Below are 25,816 nucleotides of genomic sequence, written 5' to 3'. Positions count from 1 at the left end.
GTGAAGTTAACAGCCACAGGCAGGAGAGCCCAGGAGGAATGGTTTATAAAGGCTGCCTTCCCTCTCCCTGGGCTGTGGAGAGAGACCCCGTTGCAGCCTAGTTCACCCTTTCCTGAGGAGCTCTTTGGATCTAGCTTTTGGTTCTGGAATGTTAGTGTATCCTGGAGTCTTTTAAAACATGACCAGCCACCCCGTTCTCTTCTGTTTGCTGCTCAATTTGATATGAAGGGGTGCACGGGGAGACCTGAGGAGCCTCTTCTTTCTGGAGGGTAGGGTCTCTACATTGAAAATAGCATGTGTAGAAGTGTGATCCATTCATATAAAAAGTAAATGGGTAAAGATTTATATATAAATTTATATTGCATTTATATATAAATTTATATATAAATTTATATATAAATTTTTTTTATAAATATAAAAAAAAATTTATATTTTTAAATATGTGATATAAAAATCTGGGCCGGGCGTGATGGCTCATGCCTATAGTCCTAGAACTTTGGGAGGCTGAGGCAGGAGGATCACTTGAGCCCAGAGTTTGAGACCAGCCTGGGCAATATAGTGAGACTTAGTCTCTACAATAACAACAACAAAAATTAGTCAAGGCTGGGCACGGTGGCTCACACTTGTAATCCCAGCACTCTGGGAGGCCACGGTGGGAGGATCACTTGAGCTCAGGAGTTTGAGGGGAACATAATGAGACCTCAGCTCTATATTAAAAAACAATTTAGTCGGGTGCAGTGGCATATGTCTGGTCCCAGCTACACAGGAAACTGCGACAGGAGGATCATTTGAGCCTGGGAACTCAAGGATGTAGTGAGCTGTGATCACACCACTGTACTCCAGCTTGGGCGACAGAGCGAGACCCTGTCTCAAAAAAAAAAAAAAAGAAAAAACTCCGCTCTTACCTCTGATGGTCTGAGAAACAGGGACTTTTTCTTTCTATTTTGCACTCTTCTATACTGCTTGTTTTTTTTTTTTTTTCTTTACCATGAACTTACATGATTTATAATTATTTAAATTACTTATTATAAAATAAGACACAGAAGTTGCTGTTGGGTTTTCTGGCATGAGCCCTTTGAATTCTGTTTTAACATTCATGATCACTCTCTGGGCCACTTTATCCTTATACAACCTTTAATTGTATAAGGATAACCTTTAATTGGCTTGGGCTTGAGGGGGGGACTCATCAGTTTGCCCAGATCCCTTCAGGCAGGTGGCCAGGCAGGCGTTGCTCCTGCTGTACTGTAGGAATACTGTGGCCAGCCTCAGCTCCATGCTGGGACTGAACAAGCACTTCTCTACCCCTGTCACTGGGACCTCAGGCCTGGGTTGTTGTCCTCCCTCCTGCTCTTACTGCCCCTCTGTCCCCCTTGCCTGAGGACCCAGGACCCGTTTGTCCTGGACTTGGTGGACCCAGGGTTACCCTCATGTTACCCACATAGTCCTCTCTTTGCCTCTGGGGAGAAGGATTAAACTCTTGGTTCAGGTACTATTTTGAGGTATTTGTCCAAGTTTAATAGTTGTGAAGGAAGGAAAAGGTTAGTTGCTGTTTGAACTGTTTCTCTGAAATTAACAAAAATTAGTTTGTGGCTCAAGAAAAACTGTGTGAGCTCAGTTTCTGGAGGGTCATAGTTTCTGAGGTTCTCTCCAGGTTTAGCTGGTGCTTGGTTCCAGCCTGTGCTGAAGAAGGGCAGGGAAAAAGTGGGAGGGAGGAGCTTTCTTGTCTCTGGGGCTCTTAACAGCTGTAGTAAATTGTGGCATGTGTGGAGCAGCAGCAGAGCCAGCCCGAGGAGCTCTGAGCCAGAGGGTCCACCCATGGGAAAGCTGCTTTTTAGCCCAGCTTGAGGTTCTTACTCCTGGACCCAGCATGGCTGCGTTGAACCAGACCTTCAAACATGGCTCTGAGTACCAGGCATGGCTAGAGCATTTAAGTACTCCACGTGGGAGCTAAGCTTTGTCTTTCTGCATTTCTAGGAATGGCCTCAGTGGACAAGTAGTGGTGGCAGAAAGAACTGGGTAACCAGATGTTGGCTAGCACCACTGCTTTCGGCGGGTCCCAGGTTGTTGGTGAAGTCAACAGAATCACTTAAGAATGTGCAGAACTCAGGAACTGAAGCCTCATGATTCTCCTGCTAGATCTGGCTTCCAAAGGTCCCCATAACCCCCATCCCCAGCTGGCCTTGGAACAATGAGGCCTCCTATGTCTCAGCTCTCCCCAGGGACCCTACAGAGCTCATTCTGGGCTCTTGGAGGATGTCATCTGTGTGGCCTGAAGGAGACCTGAGTTTCTGGAGACCCTTGAGAAGGGAAGCTGCTTTGATAATTAGCCAGAGAGATGACTGAGCCTGTTGGTTGGAGCCCAATGAGGGTATTAGAAGAGTGTGCAGTGGGCCCTGCAGGTGAGGAAAGGCCAAGGACCTCTTTTCCTTCAAGCCAGGTTGTTGGGAGAGCCCCACTGTGAGCCCTTTGTGCTAGGCATTGAGCAAAGTGGCAGCTTTTGTGGTGCTGGGGATGTGGGAAGTTTTCTACTTTTGCAGCTATTATGCTGAGTTTCCCTCCCTCCCCAGGATGTAGGGCTATACTGGAATAGAGAGCTATCCTGTGAAACCATTGGTGTGAATGGGGAGAAAATCTGGGCTGAGCCTCGTCCCCACCCTTGACCCCGTCAAAGGTGCTGAGGTTTCCAGGTTCAGGGGAGTTAATCTTTATGGTCTGTGCTCTGAGAAGAAGATTCAAGTTAGTTGGTGAGAAAACCCTGCAAAGAGTTGGCTGCTGGGGGAACTCCTCACTATGCTTTTAGTGCTATGTAGATGTCCTAAGTGGAGCTGTTTGAAGTCGAAAAGGTCCTGTGCATGGTCTCAGGGGCAGGTCTGCAAGGATGGGCTGCTTTTAGAAGTACAAGCAGCAGGGCCTTTGGAGCATTTCAAGCTGATAGGTCACATGGGATCTCTGCAAACAAATCTCCAACCAGACTGTTAATAGACTTGGCCACCTCCCTTTCCAGCCCCAGATAGTCAATTGTCATCTAGTACCTTGGCCTAGGGTGGTATAAAACAATGTGGTGAGCTATAAAGGCTCTTGATTTTTGTTGTTTTTGGTCTTTCAACACATTCTGTTCTCCTCTTTGGAAAATAATACTTCCTTTCCTTTGGGAATCTCTTCACCAGTGCCACATGGTGTGGTGAGGCTGTTAATCTTTATGCCCTACCTGTTCCCTTCCCAGTTAGGTCATATGATCTAGACTTGCCACTCACAGTATCACTTCCCTCTGGACAGTGATTGGTCCAGGGGTGGGCGCATCACACAAGCAGGACCAATCAAAGTTCTTCCCTGGAATTCTTTTTTTTTTTTTTTTTGAGTTTCACTCTTTGTTGCCCAGGCTGGAGTGCAATGGTGCAATCTCAGCTCACTGTGATTTCAGCTCACTGTAACCTCCGCCTCCCAGGTTCAGGCGATTCTCCTGCCTCAGCCTCCCGAGCAGCTGGGACTGCAGGTGCACACTGCCACGCCCAGCTAATTTTTATATTTTTATAGAGACAGGGTTTCCCCATGTTGGCCAGGATCTTCCCTGGAATTCTATACCATTTGGGAGGATGCTTTATGCTGGGATTGGCTGTTTACGGGAAGAAAACTGGAGAGAAGCAAAGCGTAGAGGTGCAGACTGAGAGAGGGCCTTGGCACATTACTTAAGCCTCTGGACCCAGCTGTGCTTTTACCTTTATCATCCCTCCTCATGATGGGACCCAATACACTCTCTTTTCCATAGATGAGGAAGGAATTCAAAGGAATTCAAATTTCTCTGAATTTCATTTTGGTCCCTTATAAATAGAGTCCTAACTAATACAGAACAACTTCCAACTGATCTGTTTGCTTCCAAATAGCTAATGTCATGTCCAGGGAAGCTGCTTCCCTGGTGAAATCCTGTACCTAACACTTTGTTTTGCACACACTGGGTGCTTGCCTTGTGTTTCTTCTGTGGTAACTGTACCCTCACCATCTGCCACCATCCTTTGGGAGGAGAGTGGAGACCTAAACCTGGGTCTCCCGGCCTGCCTTTGTTGGTGGCCGTGAATCCGGTCATCTGTGCATACATTTTCATCTCCCTTCCTCTCTGCCTCTGCTTCTGCAAAGATAAAAACAATCTGCTAGTCTTGCTTTGCAGGGACCTTGCCAAACATGCCAGTGCTGGGGCGTTTATCGGAATACCTCAGGCTGCTGTCTTCCAGATGTAGATAAGAGGACATACTCCCAGGGCACAGAACTGTTAGAGCCGTGGATGTGATTATCTCCCTCTGAGATCAGGCTGTCCCCTGGTGCCCAGTGCGAGCTGGTGCTAAATTTATTGTGACTAAAACATCAGGGTAGTATTAGAGGTTCCTTGCCCACTGCTTCTTTCCCAGGCTGCTTGTGCCAGCTGCAAGGCCCTTGTAAGGCTGTTAGGTGTCTCTCTGTGGCAGATTCATTGTTCCATATTTTTATTTAATTACTTACTTTTACAGCTCTTAGAATAAATCTAATTATCCATCTGTTATGCTACATTATGCCACTGCGGTTCATGCAGTTCTTTCTCATCGTATATGATATTTGTCAACTTGACCTTGCCCTCTTCCAATGTTGTTGCTCCCCTGCGTGGCTCTGTGCCACCTCCTCAGTGGATCCTTGGCACCAGCCAGTCTATCAGGAACCTCGGCAGAGTTGACTGTGAGTGGCTCTCAGATGGAACAGGGGTTGGTGGAGCGTGGAGTATTGCAGGAGGAGAGTGGCCAGTACCACGCTGACCTGACATAGGCATGGAAAGTTGGGCTGGTACTGTGTTAGAGTCCCAGAGAAGAAAGCAGGAGCTCTAGCCTACAGCTTCCAGTCTTCAGCCAGAGAGGGCTGCTGTCAAGGAGGACAGCCAGGTGAGGTCAGGCTGAAAGGAGGTGACCGTGGCCACCTGTGGACATATCTATGGACTGTCCTGCCATGGCTGGCAGGCGGTGCCTAATCCTAAGATTGAGTCAGGGCTGATCTTAGACACAGCAGAGGTGGGCATTTCCTACTAGAGGTGATTTCAGGAATCATGTGAAACTCCCTGCTTCCCAAATCTTTTTTTCTTTCTGCTACTGCCTAAAATTTGATTAATACCATTAGAAATTTGTTTATTGGTTTTATATATATAAACTTCTCTTTGTGGTCAAATACAGACATTCCCAGGAGGGGGACTCCGGGGGGGCTACTGGCCATCTGGGTTGCATCCCTTAAGCAGACAGGGGATATGCAGTGAGGAGGACACATGGTTAAGGGAATCAAAGTGCAGGGAGATGGGGGAGAGAAGTCAGAACTCAGGGCAGTCACGGAGTCTGATTCCATGAGCTCTTGGAGTGGGCAAGGTGCTCAGAAAGGAAGGGAGGTCATGTGCCCAACCCATCCACGTGCCTAGTGCTGGGGCTCAGTGTCTCAGCTGGGAGGGGGCACAGAGCCAGCCTTGTGTCTGCAGGCAGCTCCTGTTAATTGAGTGCTGGGCATTGGGCTCCACCATCTAGAGTGAGCTCGCAGCTGAACAGGCAACAAGGCACAGTCCAGGTCCTTGAGGGAGTTCATGGTTTAGGAGGGAAGCTGATCTTGTCAGGTCTGTTAAGAGGATGGAAAGGAGGGCCCCAGGAATGCTAGCAGGGGCCCTGTGAGGGTCAGGAGGTCAGCGAGTGTTTCTCTGAGGAGATCGTGTCTGGGGGGTTCTTGCAGTAGGAACTGGCCAGATGAAGATGGGGATGGGCAGGGGCAGGGTGCCCAGGCAGAGGCGGTGGAGAGCACAGCACACTGAGAGATTCCTCTCTGTTGACTGAGATGAGTTGAGAAATTCACTGGGGGAAGGGAGGTCCTCCCTCCTCATCACTTTGGTCCTGAAACAGGGTCATTGTCAGCAGATCTCCTGAATGGAAACGCCAAGCCTGCTACTGTCACTGCTTCTAAAGCATATTCCCCAGGGGCCAGGGGAGGACCTGTGTGGCACAGGCTTTCTGTGGTGGAGGCACTGTGGTCAGAGGCTGTGCTCTACTGCCTCATCCCCACAAGGCACCCGCAACCCAGGGCAGGGACTGCTATGCTGACTCCTCCTCCTCCTCCTCATTCCCCTGCCCCGCCTCCAGCCCAAGCCCACATTAAAGGACTTCCGACTTGGAGATGGGCCCAGGTTGGAGCTCATTATAGCCCAGTGGCCAGGCCCTTCATTTTCCCTTCCAGGTTAAGACTTGGCAGGCATCAAAGGTTGCAGGAACACCCCACAGGCCTTCTCCCTTAATCGTCTCGCTCTTGCCCTGTCTGCGTGGCCTCCTTAGCTGAGCTTTTCCCACCAGAGCCTCTGGTGACTTTCCACAAGTTTCCCCTCATTCCAGCAAGCAGATTCAGTGACTAATTGCTGGTAATTTTTTCCTCAAGACTCTATTTATATAGGCTGTCGTGTTGGGGGCGGGGGAAAGCGGGCTCTAGTCCTGGGGAGGCTGCCGTTCCCTGCAACTGCCATCGTTAGACTGAGGCCCATGCGGCATTGATAGCCACACTTTGTCTTTATTCTTGTATTTTTTTGTCATTGCGACATTTGGTTCTTTGAACATCTAACATCCCTTTTATGCTTCTCATCTTCCACAGAAGATTGTTGTATTTTGTCCCCCACTGAAGCTGCGTTTTCTTTTTGTCAGATTTCTCACTTTCTTCTTTATTGTATTTTGATCAGTGCAGCCATGGAGGTCTGGGTTTTATTGGGAGCTTTTTATCTTTGGGGCAGTGGCCCTCACGGCCTGGGTCTTCTGGCCAATGCTGGGCCCTGCCTCAGGCCCCTGAAGCAGGACTTTCCCACCAGGGTGAGAGAGGGTCCAGGGATTCTCTAGCCTGGTGGTTCTCAAAATTAAGCATGCCTCAGAAGCAGCTGGAAGCCTTGTTAAAACGCAGATGGCTAGGCCCCTCCCCTAACGGTTCTGATTCAGTGAGTCTGGGGTGAGGCCTGAGAATTTGCATTTCTAACTAGCTCCCACATACTGCTGGTGCTGCTGGCCCAGAGATCAGACTTGGAAAACCACTGCTTTAGAGTAATTCCTCCTTCACCTTGAGCCAGAGTGTGCAGGGCCCAAGGAAGGAAAGAACAGCAGGGTACCAGGTTTCTCCTTCTCCATGCTGGGTCCAGCTCTCAGAAACACAATGGAGGATGTTGCCAGGGCATCATAATAGTAAACACCTGTACAGCGATTTCACCTGCCGTCTCACTCGATACTCACAGCAGGTCCCTTGGTGAAGTAGCACAGCTTCTTGACAAATAACAGAAGTCAAATTGAGATAAGTTAAGGCCTCCTTCCTGGCCATTAGGCTAGTAATTTGTGGTGTGTCCCCAGTGGAATCCAGTTTTCTTAGCTCCTATTCTCGAACTTTCATGACTCTGCTACTTATTAGCTATGTGACCGTGGGAAAATTACTTAGCTTTCTATGACTCAGTTTGTTGATGACCAAAATGGGAGTAATGGTGTCTGCCTCATAGAGTTGTCATGAGGATGGCATGAGTTAATGCTTGAAAAGCACTTGAGAGCTATTAAATGGTGGCCTCCAGAATCCCTTCCTCTCATGCAATGAGGGGCTGCGGGTTTTTTGTTTTGTTTGTTTTTGGCATTTCTGTCACAAGAGGCGCAAGAAGATGTACTACTGCCCACCAGACAGCCTTACCCGGCCATCAGGACAGGGCTCAGTCACTTTGGAAAGTCACTGCCCCCCCACTGAGTGAAATGGCCTGAGGAAGCCTGGTGGGTGGCATCTGCCGAGGACGGAGCAGTAGCTGAGGGGCTGGGTCAGTGTGTGAAGCCTAAGACCAGGAGGAGGGGTACCAGGAGAGCAAGGCGGCCGGGTTGTCCACTCTTCAGGGGCTGCTGTGATCCCGTTCCTTTCACTGCCCAGCCCTGGGTGGTGGCCCTTAGAGGATTAGTTTGGAGGAAAGCTAAGGCTAAGTCTGCCATTTTGGTGGTTTTCTCTTCCTGCCTTGCCCCCACCTTCTGACTTGGGACATTTACAGCAGTAACGGGGGTTTGAGTAGAAGCCTAGTCTTGATTGTGCTAGTGATATTGAACCTGTTGAAAATTACATGCCGGGTACTGTTACATTCAGTATCTCGTTTAATCCTCACGAGCCTCATGAAGTAACCCTCATTTGACAGAGGAAGCTGGGTCCTTCCTCATTTGTATAAGTAGGGTGACCACATAATTTATGGGGCACAAATTATGAGAGGCAGGTTAATTGACCTGTCTTAAGGGTTGTACAGAAAGAAGTCCAGGATTCAAAGTCAAATCTGTGTGGCTCCAGAGCCCTTGGTCTTTGCTAAGCTGCCCTGACACTGCCCTCTGGAGTGCTGTTATTCCCTCCGTGGGTGCCTAGCATTGGCCTGTTCCCAGGATCTCCTGCCCCTCAGCTCAAGGTCCAGGTTCCGGGGCCATGAAAGCGCTTTATTCACCTTTGTATCTTCCATAGAACTTAACACAAAGACTTATACAGAGAGTGACCATATGTTCTGTTTATGCTTCTTGTCCCAGTGCAGTAATTAATGGTGCCTCTTTCTTAAAAGTGTCCCAGTTTGGACAATAAATTATGTGGTCACCCTACTTATACAGCGTCCTCCCAACCCAGGGACAATGGCATTTTAATAGAGGACCCTGAAAGACAGAATTGTCTTTAAGACTCAAAGAAGTAAATCCCAGATGGTGAAATTTTAAGCGTTTATATCCCAGTAGGCAAGAGAATGTAGACAAAGATTCTGCTCACCCCCCCACAAACCTACCACAAAGGACTATTTCTAACACCCGACTTGAGGGTTGTGGGGGTCACCAGGCCTGTGATGAGATTTGAAGGGGCAGGAGTCCCACTGTGGCTCATGCAAGTGTCTGACAAGCAAGACCAGAAAAGGGGAGGGAGAGCAAAAAGCTGTTGCTTCCACACCTCCCCAGGCAAGAGGGGAGCCCCTGCCTAGCATTTGATTGTTCTCAAGCCCCCAGCCTCCCTGCAGGAAAGAGCTAATGGGGATTGGCCCTCTTCCCAGCGTCACCCTCAGCCCCTGGTGGGCCCCTGGGCTCAGCTTCCCCACGCTTTCTTGTGGGGCTTTGTTCCCTCAGGCCCTGCCCTTGTACCCTGGACATTGGTCCATACTCAGCCATGGCGTGTGCAAGTCACATTCCAGGCTGTGTCCTTGCCCCATTTGCAGGCAGCTGAAAACTGCTGTGCATATGTCAGTTCACACTTGAACTGGTTTAATGTTTTTTTCTTTTAAGTTGCAATCTAAAATTCAGCCAGACAGGCTTTAACGAGCACTAAATCGTCAAGCCTTTTGTTTCCCTTGCTATTCAAGCCATAGAGATTTTGTGTTTGATTCAGCAACAATTGCTGAATCTTAAACAAACCATTTACATTTTGACATTAACTATTTTATGAGTGTAACTTTTTCTTTAGCATTGGAATGATTCCAGCAGAAGGCCTTTTAATGATTTATCAGAAATAGAGTTAAAAGAGTCTGTGGAAGGTGATTCTTAACATTTTCTTTTGGGGAAAAAAAGTAGGTTTTCATCTGCCTTCAGTTGGGCAGTACATACAGAAGTTTAGCCTTCCTCCTCCTATTTTAATAACTTTTGATCTTGTCAAGGTCATTCTTCCAGCATGCCCTCTTGCTCAGCTCCTCCATTTTTCAGACAACCCTCGCACCCAGTGGCTTCTCTCAGAGTGACTCTCTGCGCATCTCTGTCGGCTGTTAATTTCTTCTGATAGAGACGGGAACTATGTTCTTTCTTTGCTCTAGCGCTGGTACTCTTAGCTGAGGCCCCTGTGCACACTGGGCGTGATCAGTATTTGGCAACCAGCTGACTGGACAAAGAGCCTCAGACAAATAGCATGTTCACAAACGAAGCCATCCATCATTCTGTCCCTTGAAGCTGTAAGTAATTGGAACTTTTCTCCAGTTCTTAAAGATGTCCACAGAATGGGAAGTCTCCACTTTCCTTTAGGTTCCCATTCGAGCATCTGGTGAGTCAGGTCAAAGGGCCTTGAGCAAGGTCAGGCGTCCCAGTGTTGCTCCTGCATTAGGGGAAGCTCTGTATTTTTCTCAGCCTCCAGTGAGACCTGGTGAACCATGCACCTGGCTGAGGAGTCAGTGGATCTGCCCAGTTTCCTTCTCTGTAACAGTGTGAGCCAAGTGACCAGGCCCAGGAAACCCATGCTGTGGGTGGCCTGAGACTCCGTGTGAAATGGAGCTGGCTGAGGAGGCCATGTTGATCCGCCCCCATGGAAAACTGGGAGCCGGGGTGCTGCACTTGCCTCTCAGAACTAGAACTAATTGTTCTTAAAGATCTTTCCAAATACCAATGATGCAAAATATTTGGATGGTTCACCATATTGTTCACCATATTTAAACTGTCAGAACCTTAAATATCTGAGCAAAACCTCAGCAAACAAAGGATATTTTGGGGACTTGTTATGTATGTTGCGCGGCAGAGAGATTTGTAGTCTATACGACTTCCAAATCCTGTAAACGAAGTATTTCAGTGTTGTCATTTTCAGCTATAGACCGTCCTACGATCATTGCCTTTTCTTTTGCTATTAAGAGATGGCTCATTCATAAACATTTCTACAGTTGTGTGGCAAACGCAAAATAGGCCCTGCATGATTCCACTGGCTCTGATTGAGGAGATGATTTTTCACACAGTGAGATTTATCACATTTATCAAGTTTATGACAGAACACAAGGAGGGTGAGGGATGTGGAGGTTGGAGGGAGAGCAGATCTGAGTGAGGAGGGAAGCTCTTTCCTGAGCCTCAAAGGGCCGGTTGACAAGGTGTGTTGCCTATAAGCTTGGAGCAAGGATTGTCTGGGCCATTGCCTTGGATCCCCTCTTCCCCTGCGGGGTCTGGCCTCCTCTGCTGTCCCCCAGCTACGAGACATGGGGATAGTTATACCACCAACTGGTTTAGAAGACCTAAAATAACATCCTCTGCGTTCTCTAATAAAGTTGATAAATCTCAGTGTGTGAAAAATCTCCCATATGTTTTAGCCTAAATTTTCTTCTGCTTAACCTTGTTACTCCTGCCTTGCCTCCCTCAGACTGCCTGAGACAATTACTCAGGGACATTCTTTGAATAATTAGAGGCTGCAGATAATTCTCTTTAGCCCGCTTTCTTCCATTTTCCCTACCCTGTGGTCTCCCTTTAGCCAGTTCTAATTAGCTGCTTTGATCCTTCCTCCCAGTCTCTCCCTCTAGCTTGTTAATTACATTTCTCCCCCATGAATTCCTTCTGTACTGGCTTTGTCTATCCAGTCAGAGGAGCTGAGAATGAGAATCTAAGGCCACTCAGTGGGAGGTCTTCTTTGTCCCCCAAAACAGATAGCTCCTCTCCCTTCTGAGAAGCCTGAAAACCCTGGCATTCTGTCTTAGCAGAAAAGTACAAATAATAGTTTTTGTTAAATGGCATACTATGATAAAAACAGCTGTTATCCTAATGCTTGGCATTTGCCGGGAACTCTGTGTGTGTTTACGTATATAAAATCACATTTCATCCCCTAACAATCCCATGAGACAAATATTATTGTTATTAATCCCGGTTTTACAAATGCAGAAACTGAGGCCCAGAGAGGCTTAGTAACTTACCTCAGTCACGCAGCTGAAAACACTAGAATCTCAGACTTGCTCGTAGGTCTCTCTGACTCCAGAGCCGCACTTAGTTTTTTGCTTTCTGGGTTTGGGCTTTTTGGTGGAGGAAAAAAAAAAAAAAAAAAAAGGAAAAAGTCCAGGTCATTGGCTTTTAGCCCACCAAAAATCTAACCAACCAACCACCAACCAACTGTGAGATAATTGTCACCTCTTTACCCTCGGTATAGAAGAGGCTTTCTCAATTGAAATCATAAAACTGGCACAGAAGCAAAATGGTGTGGTGCATGGGGTATCTGGGCAGTTGAAAATCTGCTTCTAGAAAAAAAAAGAAACCAATAAATTCTTCACTTGCTTTAATTCTTAATTCTCTTTTCTGACAGTTTTCTCTCTCAGGAGGTTAAGGAAGCAATAAGGAGAAGGGCTTCACTGAAATTATATGCTGAGCAACAACAAGGATCTGTCTGGTAAAAAAAAAAAAAAAAAAGTTTAGGGAACCCCAGCAGAAAGTGACTGTGTTTGGAGAAGCAAAAAGGGGAAGGTGAAACTCTCTGCCTCTGAGTTTTAGGGAAAGTAAATTTCAGAGGGTCCAGGAGAAAGTAGATGTGATGTCTGAACAGGAGCTTCAAAAGGAAGGATGACTCAGAGTTTGAAAAATGAAGTGTACTTAACAGAGTCACGAGTGATTACTGCAGGGAGCAGGGAGCCACCTAAAGAGACCCACGTGGCTGCAGGGGGCACAGTTCGAGCTGAGATTTTGTCTAGAGATGAAAACGGGACCTGTAACCAAGAGCAAATAGAGAAGAAGGATGCAACCTCCGAGAACACTGTCAGGAGCACCAGATGGGTGAGACCTGGGAAACGCTAAGAACAGCAAAGGCGCCTGTGCCGCTACTGTTGAGAGTGAGAGGGATGGCAAAGAAGGCTTTAGGCCACCTGGTTCAGTCAGGTGATTTAGCAGATGCCAGAGAGGGTATCTCTGTCCTTGCTCTCATTCTGTTTGCCTCTGCCTTCTCTCTCAAGGAGAATGGCCTTCCTGCAGAAAGTAAAACAAACATAGAGTTAAGTGGAACTTGAGACCAGGAGTGTACAAAAAGTATAATGAGCCACTGGCTTCTCCAGATTAGACAGGGTCTGAAAAATTAAATGCCAAACAGAAACTTAGGGACATCATCATCAAACTGTGTGCAGGAATCTTTATGGCATTATAGGGATTGGGAGAGGGGCAAGGAGACACAATGGGCAACTGTTCTGGTTTTCAAAATAACAGAGCTAGTTTTTGAGATGTGACTTAAGAGTATTTTTAAAGAAAAGAGGTCATTTCTTAGAGTTAGTGTGAGTTCCATAAAACCAGGTCTTGCTGGACTAGTTTAATGCTTAAATTCTCCCTCCCGTCTCCCTCCATATAGAAAAGTTTAACACATTCTCCTTGATGAATTATTGAAAGTAGACACACCCATGTAACCACCACCCAGATCCAGAAATGTAACATTATCAGTACCCCAGAGGACTCTCTCAAGTTCCCTCCCAATTCTAATTTTCTTTTTCAGAAGATTTGCCAGGCTGGTAGATTAGGCCAGTATAATAGACACAGAGGAAGTCTGCATTTCAGGAAATCATTTGACAGATCTCATAATAATCTAATAGATCAGATAGAGAAATGATGATAAAGACGTAGATTTGAGGCTGGGTGCCGTGGCTCGTGCCTGTAATCCCAGCACTTGGGAGGTCGAGGCGGGCAGATCACTTGAGGCCAGGAGTTCGAGACCAGCCTGGCCAACATGGCAAAACCCTGTCTCTACTGAAAATACAAAACACACACACAGACAGACACACACACACACACACACACACAAAACTGGGTGTGGTGGTGAGCGTCGTGATGTGTGCCTGTAGTCCCAGCTATATGGTAGGCTGAGGCTCTGGGAGGCAGAGTTTGCAGTGAGCTTAGATTGCATCACTGCACTCCAGCCTGGGTGACAGAGTGAGGTGGGACTCTGAATCAAAAAAAGAAAAAAAAAAGATGTAGATTTGTAGCAGCTTGAACAATCAGACTTAATCAATGTTTATTTAGAAATGGTTCAGTGTCAACAGAGCCTTCACTGTAGTGATGTGCCAAAGAGCTCGTGGCAGACTCTGTCCTGTCTAACCTGCATTCTGGTTCTCATGTGAAGACGTGGGAACAGATGGCAGTGATCAGGAAGAGATAACCATGTGAGATACATGACAGTGAGGATCCAACAGAATAGTGACAGGCTAGGAGGAAGGGTCTAGGTAGCCAAGTGGCATTTTAAATTTTATTGTTATTAAACTTCTAATTTATAAGTAATTCAGATTCCTTGTTTAAAACAAAAATCTCACCACCCAGAAATAAATATATGGTGTCATATCACCCATACCATTTGTAATTTGCTTTTTGCCTCCTGACAATATTTATTCTTTAGTAAGAATAAAATCGAAGCCCTGTGCTTGGGTTCAGAGCCATGTTGGGGATCCCCGGCTCATCAGAAGATCATGTGAGCAGCCTTTAGGGATTTGACCTAGGCAGGCCACTGTAAGCTCTGTGAGGCTGCTACCAAAAACCTAGAGATGGCCTGAGGCATTAGGGGCAGAATGGCCCTGGGGCAGAGGCAGCCAGGCCCACTGGACTCTGGGTGGGGGGTTGTCCAGCCTGGATCCCTATGGGTAGGTTTGGGCACCACCACTGTGGGATTCGTCAGTAAGTCAACAGGGTCAGGAAAGTGGAGGGTTTCAAGAGTCACCCTGAGAATGACTGCAGAATCCCGTGAGGCCACATTGTGAGAGGGGAGCTTTCTCTGGATGGTTGGCTCCTCCCAGCTTTCAGAAGGGCTGACCCATCTGGACAGGATCAGGAAACCCTTTCTTTCTTCAAGGGTAGACTTAGGACCAGAGGGTATAAGCTTCATGATAGCAGATTTTAGCTCAGTGTCAGAATATGTTTTTCTGGCAGTTGGAGGAGTTTTAAACTAGCATAAAGCTGCCTTGTTTGATGATGTAGTCTTCAAGTCCTGGGCTGCCAATTACCAGAGATGCTGTACTGGATAAAAGGTTGGGCATTGGCTCTAGTTATCCCAAATGCTGGTCCTCAGAACATAGGAATCACATGTAGCATTTATGAAAAAATCAGGTCTTCAGAGCCACATTCTCTGAGATTATGATTTAGTATATGAAGGGAAGGGCTTGGAATCTGTATTTTCAAAAAGGGCTCCAATTGTTCCTTGGAGAAATGGCTGATTCTATGGCTGGCATAGGAAAAGAGCAATATCTTGTACAAGAACATCTTGTGCTGGAAGGTAAGAAAATATTAAAGGGTGATGGAAACATGTTAAAAAGATACAGAAGCCAGCATGAAGAGGCCTGGTGATTAAGGATAATTTTAGCATTGAAGTAAATGATAGAAACTGATTCTATTCCATAGATTAAATAAGAATCTATTAATTCATACTGATGTCAATAAATGAATGAATGAAGAAATGGGAAAGAAGGAAAATCTCTTCTTTCAGGTATAGTGCCAGCAAATAAAGATAGAAGCAAGAAGAATAAAGATAGGAGTTTGAAGGATAAAGACAGGAGTTTGAATATCATCATTTGACAAACATCGTGGTACAGGTTGAATATCCCTTATCAGAGATGCTTGAGACTAGAAATGTTTTGGATTTTGATTTTTTTGTTGTTGTTTTGTTTTTGGAATATTTGCATTATATACTTACCACTTGAGCATCCCTGATCCAAAAATCCAAAATCCAAAATGTTCCAGTGAACATTTCCTTTGAGCATCATGTTGATGCCCAAAAAGTTTCAGATTTTAGAGCATTTTGGATGTTGGATTTTTGGACTTATGATGCTTAACCTGGAATAATTAATCAAGAATTGTCAATGATTGCCAAAACTACTACATGAAAGTTTGATGAGGAATAGGCTGTCTTCATATCTTAAAGTGTCTCCCCACAAAATATTAATTTCAGGGGAACAAAGTATTTTTATAGTGAGAAATCTGGCAGATACCACCACAACCAAGTGTTCAAAGAAAACATCCAGTCGTGGGACTTACGGATATCACTTGCCCTCCTGTGTGATACACTGAGAAAGATGCAGCACTGTGTTTGTGCATTCCTACCAAAGCCGCAGCCTCAATCTAATCATGAGAACACATCGGACAAAACCAAACTGAAAAACATTCTACCACTGGCCTGCACGTTTCATAAATGTCAGTGTCATGAAAGACAAAGACTAAGGAAGAGTTCCAGATGAAAGGAGTCCAAGGAGACAGGCTGCTGTGTACATCGTGTGGGCATAGATCGAACGTGGGATCAAAATTATTTTTCTAATAAGAATATTATTGAGAGGGCTCTGTGCAGTGGCTCACACCTGTAATCCCAACACTTTAGGAAGCCGGGGCGGGAGGATTGCTTGAAGCCAGGAGTTCAAGACCAGCCTGGGCAATATTGTGAGAACCCCCATCTAAAAAAAAAAAAAAAAAAAGTTTTTTTTTTTTAAAGAAAAAAGAAGGGAAGGGGGGTGGGAAGGACTATTATTGGGACAGTTGGCAGAATCTAAGTAAATATCTATAGATTATTGTGTCAGTGTGAGTTTCCTGATTTTGATCATTGTACTTTGGTTATGTTCTTAGGACATTCACACTGATATGTTTAGGGGTAAAGGGTCTTCATATCTTCAATTACCCTCAAATATTTTGGAAAAGAAAATCTGTGTAAATATTAATAGAGACAGAAAATTGTGGTAAATGTCCACAATTGGTGAATCTGGATGGGAGTTTATTTACTATTCTTGTAGCTTTTCAGTAAGTCATTTTTCTGTGTGATTACTTTTCAGTAATTTTTTTTTTCTTTAGAGAGACGGAATCTCACTCTGTCGCCCATAGCTCACTGCAGCCTCAACCTCCTGGGCTCAAGTGATCCTCCTACCTCAGCCTCCCGAGTAGCTGGGACCATAGGCACATATGACCTTGCCCGGCTATTTTTTTTTTTTTACTTTTGCAGAGACGGGGATTTTACCACCCTGTGCAGGCTAGTTTCAAACTCCTGGACTCAAGCAGTCCTCCCGCCTTAGCCTGTCAAAGTGCTGGGATTACAGGCATAAGCCACCACACCTGGCCTATTTTCTGTAATTTTTTACATCACTAGTCTGAAATGGTTTCAGGAAATAAACTGCCCCAGGTGACTGTGATGCAGGGCTATGTTGGAGAGCTACCAGATGTCCGTCAGGAAGGTCATTTGCTGCCCCTCCCTCTGAGGTTCCCTTTATCTCCCCAAAGATGGGCAGATGATTGTGTCTCTGTGTGTCTTGTGTGTGTGTCTGTTTGTCAAGAGGTTCTAGAGACCCTCTCGTGAGTTGCTGTTACTGTGGTGAGGAGTGGGTGTCTCATAGTTGCTTACGTGGGCGGCTTCCAGTTAGGGGCTGTACATGAAGGGGTTAGATGATAGCCCTGCCCTTCCCCAGTGTCCAGATGGAACTCCTGAGGCCATATAGGTCCCACCATTCAAGTGATGCGCAGATCATGTTTTGTTTTGTTATTCCTGGAAGCTTGACTTTGCAGTGGAAGATTTGTATGGTGTTTTTTTTGTTAAACTTACTCAATTCGGTAATTGTATCTTTTTTTTTTTTTTTTTTTTTTTTTGAGACAGAGTCTTGCTTTGTTGCCCAGACTGGAGTGCGGTGGCGTGATCTCAGCTCGCTGAAACCTCTACCTCCTGAGTTCAAGCGATTCTTCTGCCTCAGCCTCCTGAGTAGCTGAGATTACAGGCGCCTGCCACCGCACCAGCTAACTTTTGTATTTTTAGTAGAGACGGGGTTTCACCATGTTGACCAGGCCGGTCTCAGACTCTTGATCTCAAGTGATGTGCCCGCCTCAGCCTCCCAAAGTGCTGGGATTACAGGCGTGAGCCACCACTCCTGGCCAGTTGTTTGTATCTTAGCTGATTGATTCCCTAATCCCACTCATCCCTGGATGTCAGGCAAATATAGCTGTCTCTTGAACCCATCTATTTCAGGATTACACATCCTGCAAATTCTTGCTTTCCCAGATGATGGAGGCTACACATTAGGACATAAGCAAGGTGGGGCCACCAGAGGAAATCTTTCTCTCTGGGCAAGAAGGTGAGCATGCACTTCATCAGGTGAATGATTGAACCTGGCCCCATACACGCCTGAGATGTGCCCTCTGCCCTCAGTGCATGGCATCATCTCAGAGGCATTTCAGACGAAAAATGGTAGTTTTTTCCTGTCATAAGGGAATGAAAAGAGTATTTGTTGCACTGAGAAATGTCACGAGGACTCGTGAGTGAGCACATCCCTCTGCTGTGCCTCTGGTGTCCTGGTTTGGCCTGGCAGTCTCAATCACAGAAGCTCTCTTCAGTTACACCTTAGCATTTCCTTGGCCCCCATCTAACTAGTCCCCCTCATCCTTACTTCCATCCTAGAGCTCTGCCTTTTCCAGTTGTTCTCCTTTTCAGAAATTCAAACTTCCTTTTCAGCCCTTCTGGTTGACCCTGGAGCAGAATTTCCGTGCATACGCCCTGCTGGCCCTGACACCTGTGCAGTGGCCCAGGACCCCACACTCAAAAGGGCCCGAGCCTGGCTTCATGCTCTGTTCTCACTGTCTTGAAATTTCTGATGATTCTTGAACAAAAGGCCCCACGTTTTCATATTGCACTTGGGCCTGAAAATTATGTGGCTAGTCCTGAGCCCAAGGGTGGAGAAGTCAGCCCTGGCGTGTGTATTGGGCAGCAATCTCCTGGGCCCCCTGGCCGAGCTGGGCAGCCCTCCCTGTGGTCAGCTCCTTCAGTCCCCCTCCACCCAGACACATGCTCAGCTTCAGTTAGCTAAACTGTGACCTCTGACTCTTGACTGATTGCCCAAATTGCTGTCACCCTGACCCAAACTCTTTGGTTTTTGCAAATGCAATCACTTCCATTTTTGCAACCCGCCCCACCCCCAGCCCATCCCCCTGCAAGATTTACAGAGTAGCAGCTGCTGCCGTCCCTCTGCACACAGACAGCTGACTTGCCTGCTGATTGTGAACATCCCAGTAATCCAAGTGCTAATGGTATTTATTTAGTCCAGCCGGCTTAGCCCTGAACAAGGTTTATTCTCATTTATCGCATCGGAGATGAGCTACGTCCTTAATATCCTTCTGTTGACTTTGAGCACACCAGCACCACTAATGTCACTTTGAGGCGTGCCAGGTCCCCGCCCTCTTAACTCACTCAGATCCCCAACTGTCAGGATACCTACCTTCCAGCCAGCAGGACTGGCCCCTCCAGGGGTGGGCTGCAGCTCTGGTCCAGAGTCCATAGGCTGGAGGAGGATGGGGCTGGCATACGTGATATGTGCTCGAGGCATCCGGGCTGAATCAAGCTGTGCTCTCAAGAATGTGGTCTGACTTCTTCGTGTAGTAAACCTGCTGTAATTATCTTTTGGCCACAGTGCATTGGCTAGCACTGTGGCATTTTGGCATTCATTAACTATTCTGTCTTTAACACGGGTAGTCCTAGCTCTGCCTCACAGGTGAAAATTTGCCCAAGGTCATCAGCCATTGCTCATGAAATTCCCAGCAAGGGTCCTCCAGGCCCTGGCCCCTGCATGTCCAGAGGCCTCACTCTGAGCTGTTTTGGTAGTTGCCTCCCCCAGCCCCAGGCTGTGCACATTTAGAGCCCAAGGCGGAGCTGCCTGTGGAGAGAGGGTCTGTTTCTGGGAGCAGATTCTGCCCTTGGCAGGAGATTGCTCAGGAAACCCTCAGCTCTACTGGCCCTGCCTGGATGGACGGAGGAGCAGCTGGAGGCGCAGGCCTCATCTTCCCCCTCTTCCTCTGCTGTGTTTCTGCAACCCCTTCCCTGGGCAGCCCTAAAAGGCCACTTCACAGGGTGGCCTTTTAGGAAACTCCTGAAGCTGTGGGAACCCTGGGGTAAGGCCCGGAGTTCCCAGGGTCCCATGGGCACCTCGTTTAAGCTGATCATGTGAAGAGGCCAGGCAGGGCATGGACCCAGGGCTGCCAAGGCTGCGCACTGTCACAGCCCAGGTTTGGCCGTGGTCCTGCCCTACCCACGGACCTTGCTGTGGGTGAAAACATGAATTTATTGCCTTATGAACCCGATTTCAGCAATTTACAAAAGGTCAGACTTCCTCTTTTCTCTCCGGTTTACTTATCCCATGTTGGAGCTCTCTTCTCTCCTACTGGAAATGGAGTGGGAAGAGCTGCCTGAGGGAGACAGAGTGGGTGGGACTGGCTGCTGCTGGCTTGGCTGTGGGTGGCTCCCGGCCCACATCAGCCTACCTTCTGAAGAAGGGACTTCTCTTTGCCCTGGTCCCAGTGCAGCAAGTGGAAGGGCTTTGGTGGCCCAGCCCTGGGTGATTAACTGGGGCTGCGATGATGGGGTGCTGTGATGAGCTTTGTGCTGTCTTTGGAGGGCCTTGTCTCTGCTGCTCCGAGGGCCCATGAGGGATGGGACTCCTTGGCAGTGCTCCCAAAGGCTGATGCGATGTCAGATCTCGCAGTCCCCCTTGGGGAGGCAGCATTTGATGTTTGTGTGAATCTCTCAGAGTGGTCGTCTTCTCTTCCTGGACCCTCCTGTCATGGGTGAATGTTCCTTAGGCACATGATGGCAGAGACAGCCCTAATTAGCTCATGCTTTGATGAAACAGCTGCCTGTCTCAAGTTGGGGGGGGCAGGGGAGCAGCTCAGCTCCCAGGCCCCCCTGCAGCAGCTCCTGCCTCCCTGCCTATCTGGAGAGGAGCTGTCAGCCTCCCTTCCCCAGGGACTCTGGCCCATCTCCAGGCAGCTCTGCAGACACAGGGGTGGAGTTGCTGTGGGATGGGCTGGCACCCACCCTGTACTTCCTTTCTGGCTGAGAGGCTACAGAGTGACACGTGGTCCAAAGGAGCCTTTCCCTTTAGAAAACTGGCTCAGCGTGCTCTGTCTGCTCTGGACCTTGAAGCTTGTTCCTGGTCGGAATAAAAGCGGGGAGCTATCTTCATTCCATTCAGCCAGCTTTGGGGGCACGCCTGCTGTGTGTCGGGCCCTCTCCTGTACAGTGGCACAGTGTGTCTTTTCTGGGTTTAGGACCAGGAGCCAGCTCCTTCTGATTTGTCTTTGTTTCCTTATATCCTGGCTCACTGTCGAGGACCCTGTGAGGGCCCCCTGGCCAGGAGGGTTGGGAGTTAGGAGGAACAGGTGCTTTCTGGGTCTCCAGGAGCTTGTGGTCATGTTAAGGGCAGGCAGCCAGAGGCATGTAGTGGCTTTGGTAGACTGCAGTGTCCTTTGTGGGCTAGTTGGGTGGGTGTGACAGCCACCATCTGACTGCTGGCTTGGCCCCTTCACCTGCTGCTGGCCTCAAGCTTTTGTGTGCCCGTCCCCTCTCTTCTCGGGGCCTCACAAGTGGGCTGCTGAGAGGGAAGCCCTGACCTGCCCAAGGGCCTGACCATCCGGTCTCTGTGCTTGCCACTTGCTCCTTAATTAATCGCTAATGCAATCTTGCAAGGAACCTGCAAAAGGGTATCCTGCTAGGGATCCCAGCCCTGTCCCCTGCATGGCACCCTGCCCTGATGGGGGTCCCCGCCAGGCCCCTCATCCCTTCATGGTCCTGACTGTGGGAACCCTGGGGTAAGGCCCGGAGTTCCCAGGGTCCCATGGGCACCTCGTTTAAGCTGATCATGTGAAGAGGCCAGGCAGGGCATGGACCCAGGGCTGCCAAGGCTGCCAGACCCCCTCATCCCTGGGAGGTCTGGGCCTGAAATGTTTTAATCACATCATTATTTCTCTAGCCCAGAATGGGGAGAGGAGTTCCAGAGGCAGCTCAGGGTTTTGAGTACTTTAGTGCGGTGTGTTTCTCTGTTGATATGTTCATGGTTGTGTACACGTGTTCTTAGTTTGTTCGTTCGTTAGTTCGTTCGTTAGTTCATTCATCCATCCATCCATTCATTCATTCATTCATTCATTCATTCATTCATTCCCTACTGTCCAGGACCTGTGACATGGCAGGCTCTGTGCTGAGTGCTGAGAATACAGGGCAGAGAAGCTGACAGTAGCTGCTGTTATAGAGTGGGAGCCCAGTGGGAGGCATTGGGTGGTTCTGTTTTAGGATCTGCCTAGGTATTCAGAGGCTCCTGTCTCTTGCACTTTCTTCCTGCCTTCTCCTACAAGCATTTTCTATGTGCAGTCTGAGTGCCGACCCAGGAGAGGAGAGGGATGGGGCGCTGGCCTTCGGGCTGCAGACCCAGAGGGGAACAGACCCATTAGTAATTGCCCCAGTGTGTGATGTGCCTGGGGTCACGGAGGAAGGAACATCTGGCACTGGCTTGGGAAGCGCCAAGAAAGGCTTCCTACGGGAGGGACGCTGAAGGAGCACCTTTGGCATCAAAATGTCTTTGCAGTAGTAGAGGCGAGTCACCTTCCAGCCTACTCCAGCCCCTTGGCTGCTGGGGAGTGGGGGCTGGCATGGGAGCCCTCAGCCCTGTCACCTGTGCTGTGGGCCACTGTTCCCACATGGGTCTGTGCCAGCTGGTCTTTGTTTCCCCAGCTGAGTTTGACTTGCCCTGCATGGGAACCTCCATTGTTCTTGTTTCTGCCCAGGATGGCTGGCATGGGCTCAGTTCCCTGACCACCCGATCCCTGGGCTGGGCACGGTAGTCATGCTTTCCTGTGCTTCTTCCCCAGCAACCCCAAGGTCCAGGTGGAGGCCATTGAAGGGGGAGCCCTGCAGAAGCTTCTGGTCATCCTGGCCACGGAGCAGCCACTCACGGCAAAGAAGAAGGTGTGTTTCCATGCCCTTCCGCCTGCCTGGCCCCCAGGACGCCTGTGGGGCCTGAAAGGAAAGGGTTCCTGTCCAGGCTATGCATGTTACCTTGGGGACCTGAGCGTCATCTGCTGGGTGGCATGGGGGAGAGGTTACACTAAACTAAAGCAGATGGCAGTGTGCCGAGGTGACTAGAGGCCTGTGGGCAGCTCCTGTGGTGTGCCCTTGGGCCCTACTCTTGGCCTCCCACCCTTGGTCTCTGTTTACCTCCCATTTACTCACTTGGTAATGTTGAAGGTGTCTGAGTCTCTACTGGCCTCACAGTCTTGGGTTCTAGGGTGTAGCTGTAACTGAGGTGTTAGGTGGGGCTGGGAGGAATGGGGACTAGGTTGGGGCACCTCTGTCTGCCTTCCCTGGACCTCAGGGCAGGTCCAGCTCACTTGGCCTCTCACCTGCCCCTGGGTCTCTGTCCCCAGGTCCTGTTTGCGCTGTGCTCCCTGCTGCGCCACTTCCCCTATGCCCAGAGGCAGTTCCTGAAGCTCGGGGGGCTGCAGGTTCTGAGGAGCCTGGTGCAGGAGAAGGGCACAGAGGTGCTGGCCGTGCGCGTGGTCACGCTGCTCTACGACCTGGTCACGGAGAAGGTGAGTACCCAGGCCCACCCGGTCTCCTCGTTTGCTTTGTGTGTGCTTCTGGATGGATGGACAGACAGATGGAAGAGACTGGGGACATCAGGGAGGATGTTGTGTGAGATGTGGTGGCTTAGCTGAAACCTGAGGGCTGATGAGTGGGAGATGGCCTTGCCAGCCATGGTCACAGCCAAGTGTGCAGGCAGAGGACTCAGCATGAGCAAGCCCTGGAGCAGCCAGGACCGGGCCCCCAAGGGACAAAAGGCTGAGGGGGTGGAGCAGCCCGGAGCGCCTTCGAATGGCACTGACTCTTCGGATTCCAGAAACTTGGAGGTGCCTCCTCTGGGAGCTTTGACTCTGGGCAGCGCCTCAGAGCGGCTGCCCTTGAGAGTCCCAGGGACCCAATTGCTTGCCACTTGGGAGGAGACTTGGTGCCCGGCCCTCTTTGCAAGCTTGAAGAAGCATCTTAATTAAGGAGGAGAGAGGAAAACCAGCCAGGCCTGGATTCTTAATTCAGCTGCTGCAGAGAGCATTGGCAGGGCTTCCTCAGTTGCCTCTCTAGGGCCACACATTCCCCAGAACAGCCGCATGCCGACTAGTGGAGCAGGGCTGGGCAGCCGCTGGAACTGCTGCCGAATGGCAGAGGCTGGGCCCTCCCCTGGCTCTGCACACGCCTCCCCCAGGCCTTCTCTCCCAGGCTGGGCCCTCCCCCCGCTCTGCACACGCCTCCCCCAGGCCTTCTCTCCCAGGCAGTGTCGGGATGGCTGTGGCTGCCTCTGTCTGTCTCTCTCTCCCCAGCTCTCTGACTCTCTCTGCCTGTCTTATCTCTCGGTCTGTTTCTCTCTCTTCTCTTGTTCAAGCTGCAGAAATCCAGTTTCTTAGAACAGCAGGCAGCCATGTGGTGCTCAGATCCAATTAATAAGGCCCGGGCACAGTTCAGGTTCTGGGAGGGGGCCAGTGAGCCTGGAGAAGGACATGAAGGACATGTAGGCTGGCTGGGCATTTCCCAGGGAAACTGGGCTCTGTTCTCTGGTGTCTTGGGTGTATGTCCCTGCTGTCCCCAGCCCTGGCATCCTGGGCACTGTGGCACCCATTGCTAGCACACTACCAGCAGGGAGGCTCGCCAAGGCTGCCCCGAGGCTGCCGGCCCTGGGAGCCTGCCTCTGGAAGCTTTGGGGTGCTGACATGATTGGGGAGGGGAGGACTGGCATCTCTCTACAAACAGTGCGGCAATGGCCCCTTCTTTCCGGGCGGACAGCAGATGAGTTCCAGTCAGAGAGATTTAGGACTGACTTGTACGTAGGCTGAGGCAGTCAGGGCTTCTCTGTTCTTGTGATTTCTTTTTTCTCTTTTTTTTGAGACAGGGTCTCTCTCTGTCACCCAGCGGCGTGATCTTGGCTCACTGCAACCTCTGCCTCCCAGACTCAAGTGATCCTCCCACCTCAGCCCCCTGAGTAGCTATGACTACAGGCCCATGCCACCATGCCTGGCTAATTTTGTTCATTTTTGGTAAACAGGGTCTCACTATGTTGCTCAGGCTGGTCTTGAACTCCTGGGCTCAAGCAATCCTGCCTCAGCCTCCCAAAGTATTGGAATTACAGGCGTGAGTTACTAAGTCCAGCCTCTTGCAGCTCTTAAGAAAGAATGAAGACCTAGCCAAAGTAGGGCTGGGTCCAGAGCTGCCTGAAGGTGGAGGGACATGAGCTGTCCACCACGATGGAGGGGCACCGTGCAGCTCAGGGGGATCGCCGCAGCACGTTGTCGTGACAGCCGAGGACTGTGGAATTCCCATGGGCAATGTGACACCCCATCAGGGTGCTGGGGTCTGCCAGGCCCCAGGCAGTCCTCGTATGTGCCTTGGCCTGTGACAGGACCTCTACTGAGAGACCATGCCCTGGCATCTGGGCTTCTGCAGCGGTGAGATGCCTGCCTGGGGTTTGGATTCCATGGCCTCTGGTACATCTGAGGAGCTGAAGGGCCACAGGGGGACCCTGCCTGCCTGTGCTGCCTGCTGTGCCGGGTGCTGGGGAAATAGTCCGCAGTCCCTGCTGTCCCCGAGCTTTCAGGCAGAGGTTTATCAGAGAATTGCCCTGAGTGTGTGTTGTAGTCTGTCTGCTGCTGCTTTAACAGAATACCCTGGACTGGATAATGTATAAAGAAAAGGCAGTTTTGGCTCATGATTCACGAGGCTGGGAAATCCACGATTGGGTGGGTGCCTCTGGTGGGGGCCTTTGTGCTGCATGGCGACATTGTGGAAGGTGGGAGGGCAACAGCACTTGTGGAAAAAAGCATGCTGGGCCGGGCTTCTTTCTAGAATAACAGCCGCTCTCCCGTAAGGAACCCGCTGCCCTCCTGACCTAGGCAGCTCCTCTTAATACTGCTGCCGTGGGAATTAAGCTTCCAACACTTGAACTTCTAGGGAAACGCATTCAAACCACAGCAGCATGTGAGCGCAGAAGGCCAGTCGGGGGAGGCCGGCCAGTGGCGGTGAGGTGTGCAGGGAGCCGTGGAGTGAGTGGGGCCATGTGGGGGCGCACCTGGAAGTGGGAGCTGCGCCTCCAGAGGCCCCAGGGGAGAGTTAGAGTGACAGGAGTGGGTGTGAGTGGGTCCAGGCTGCGCACAGTGGGGGCGGAGCCTGCAGAGCCTCGCAGTCCCAGGAAAGGGATTGATTTCGTCTTTATCACCCGCGATGCCAGGTTGTGAGGATTTGGGGGCTGGAGGAGAGGGGGAGAGCAGGAGGCAGTGGACTGCAGGACACGGGGGATGAAGGTGGAACT

At 49.4% G+C, this 25,816-nt stretch overlaps 1 protein-coding gene and 1 long non-coding RNA gene across 7 annotated transcripts in view; one reads left to right on the top strand and one right to left on the bottom strand.

Annotated features, from left to right (window-relative positions):
* Nucleotides 1-25,816, top strand: part of SIL1 (SIL1 nucleotide exchange factor) — a 241,414-nt gene that overhangs the window by 214,204 nt on the left and 1,394 nt on the right. For 5 of the 6 annotated variants that reach the window (XM_015140990.3, XM_077937084.1, XM_001114098.5 and 2 more), the window contains 2 exons: nt 22,335-22,431; nt 22,890-23,054. In XM_015140990.3, the coding sequence (XP_014996476.2) occupies nt 22,335-22,431; nt 22,890-23,054 (262 nt within the window). Of the gene's footprint in view, nt 1-22,334; nt 22,476-22,848; nt 23,055-25,816 lie in introns of all 6 variants that reach the window. The other variant, XM_077937085.1, reaches the window with a different exon arrangement.
* On the bottom strand, nt 9,472-20,472 carry LOC114679026 (uncharacterized). Its single transcript, XR_003730736.2, has 3 exons — nt 18,917-20,472; nt 11,642-11,737; nt 9,472-10,522 (listed from the first exon to the last, which is right to left on the bottom strand). It is a non-coding gene; the product is annotated as an uncharacterized LOC114679026 (long non-coding RNA).

This window comes from Macaca mulatta, chromosome 6 (assembly GCF_049350105.2).
Source record: "Macaca mulatta isolate MMU2019108-1 chromosome 6, T2T-MMU8v2.0, whole genome shotgun sequence".
Taxonomy (NCBI): domain Eukaryota; kingdom Metazoa; phylum Chordata; class Mammalia; order Primates; family Cercopithecidae; genus Macaca; species Macaca mulatta.
Note: the sequence above shows the minus strand (reverse complement) of the source record. Positions and strands in the feature narration are given on the sequence as shown.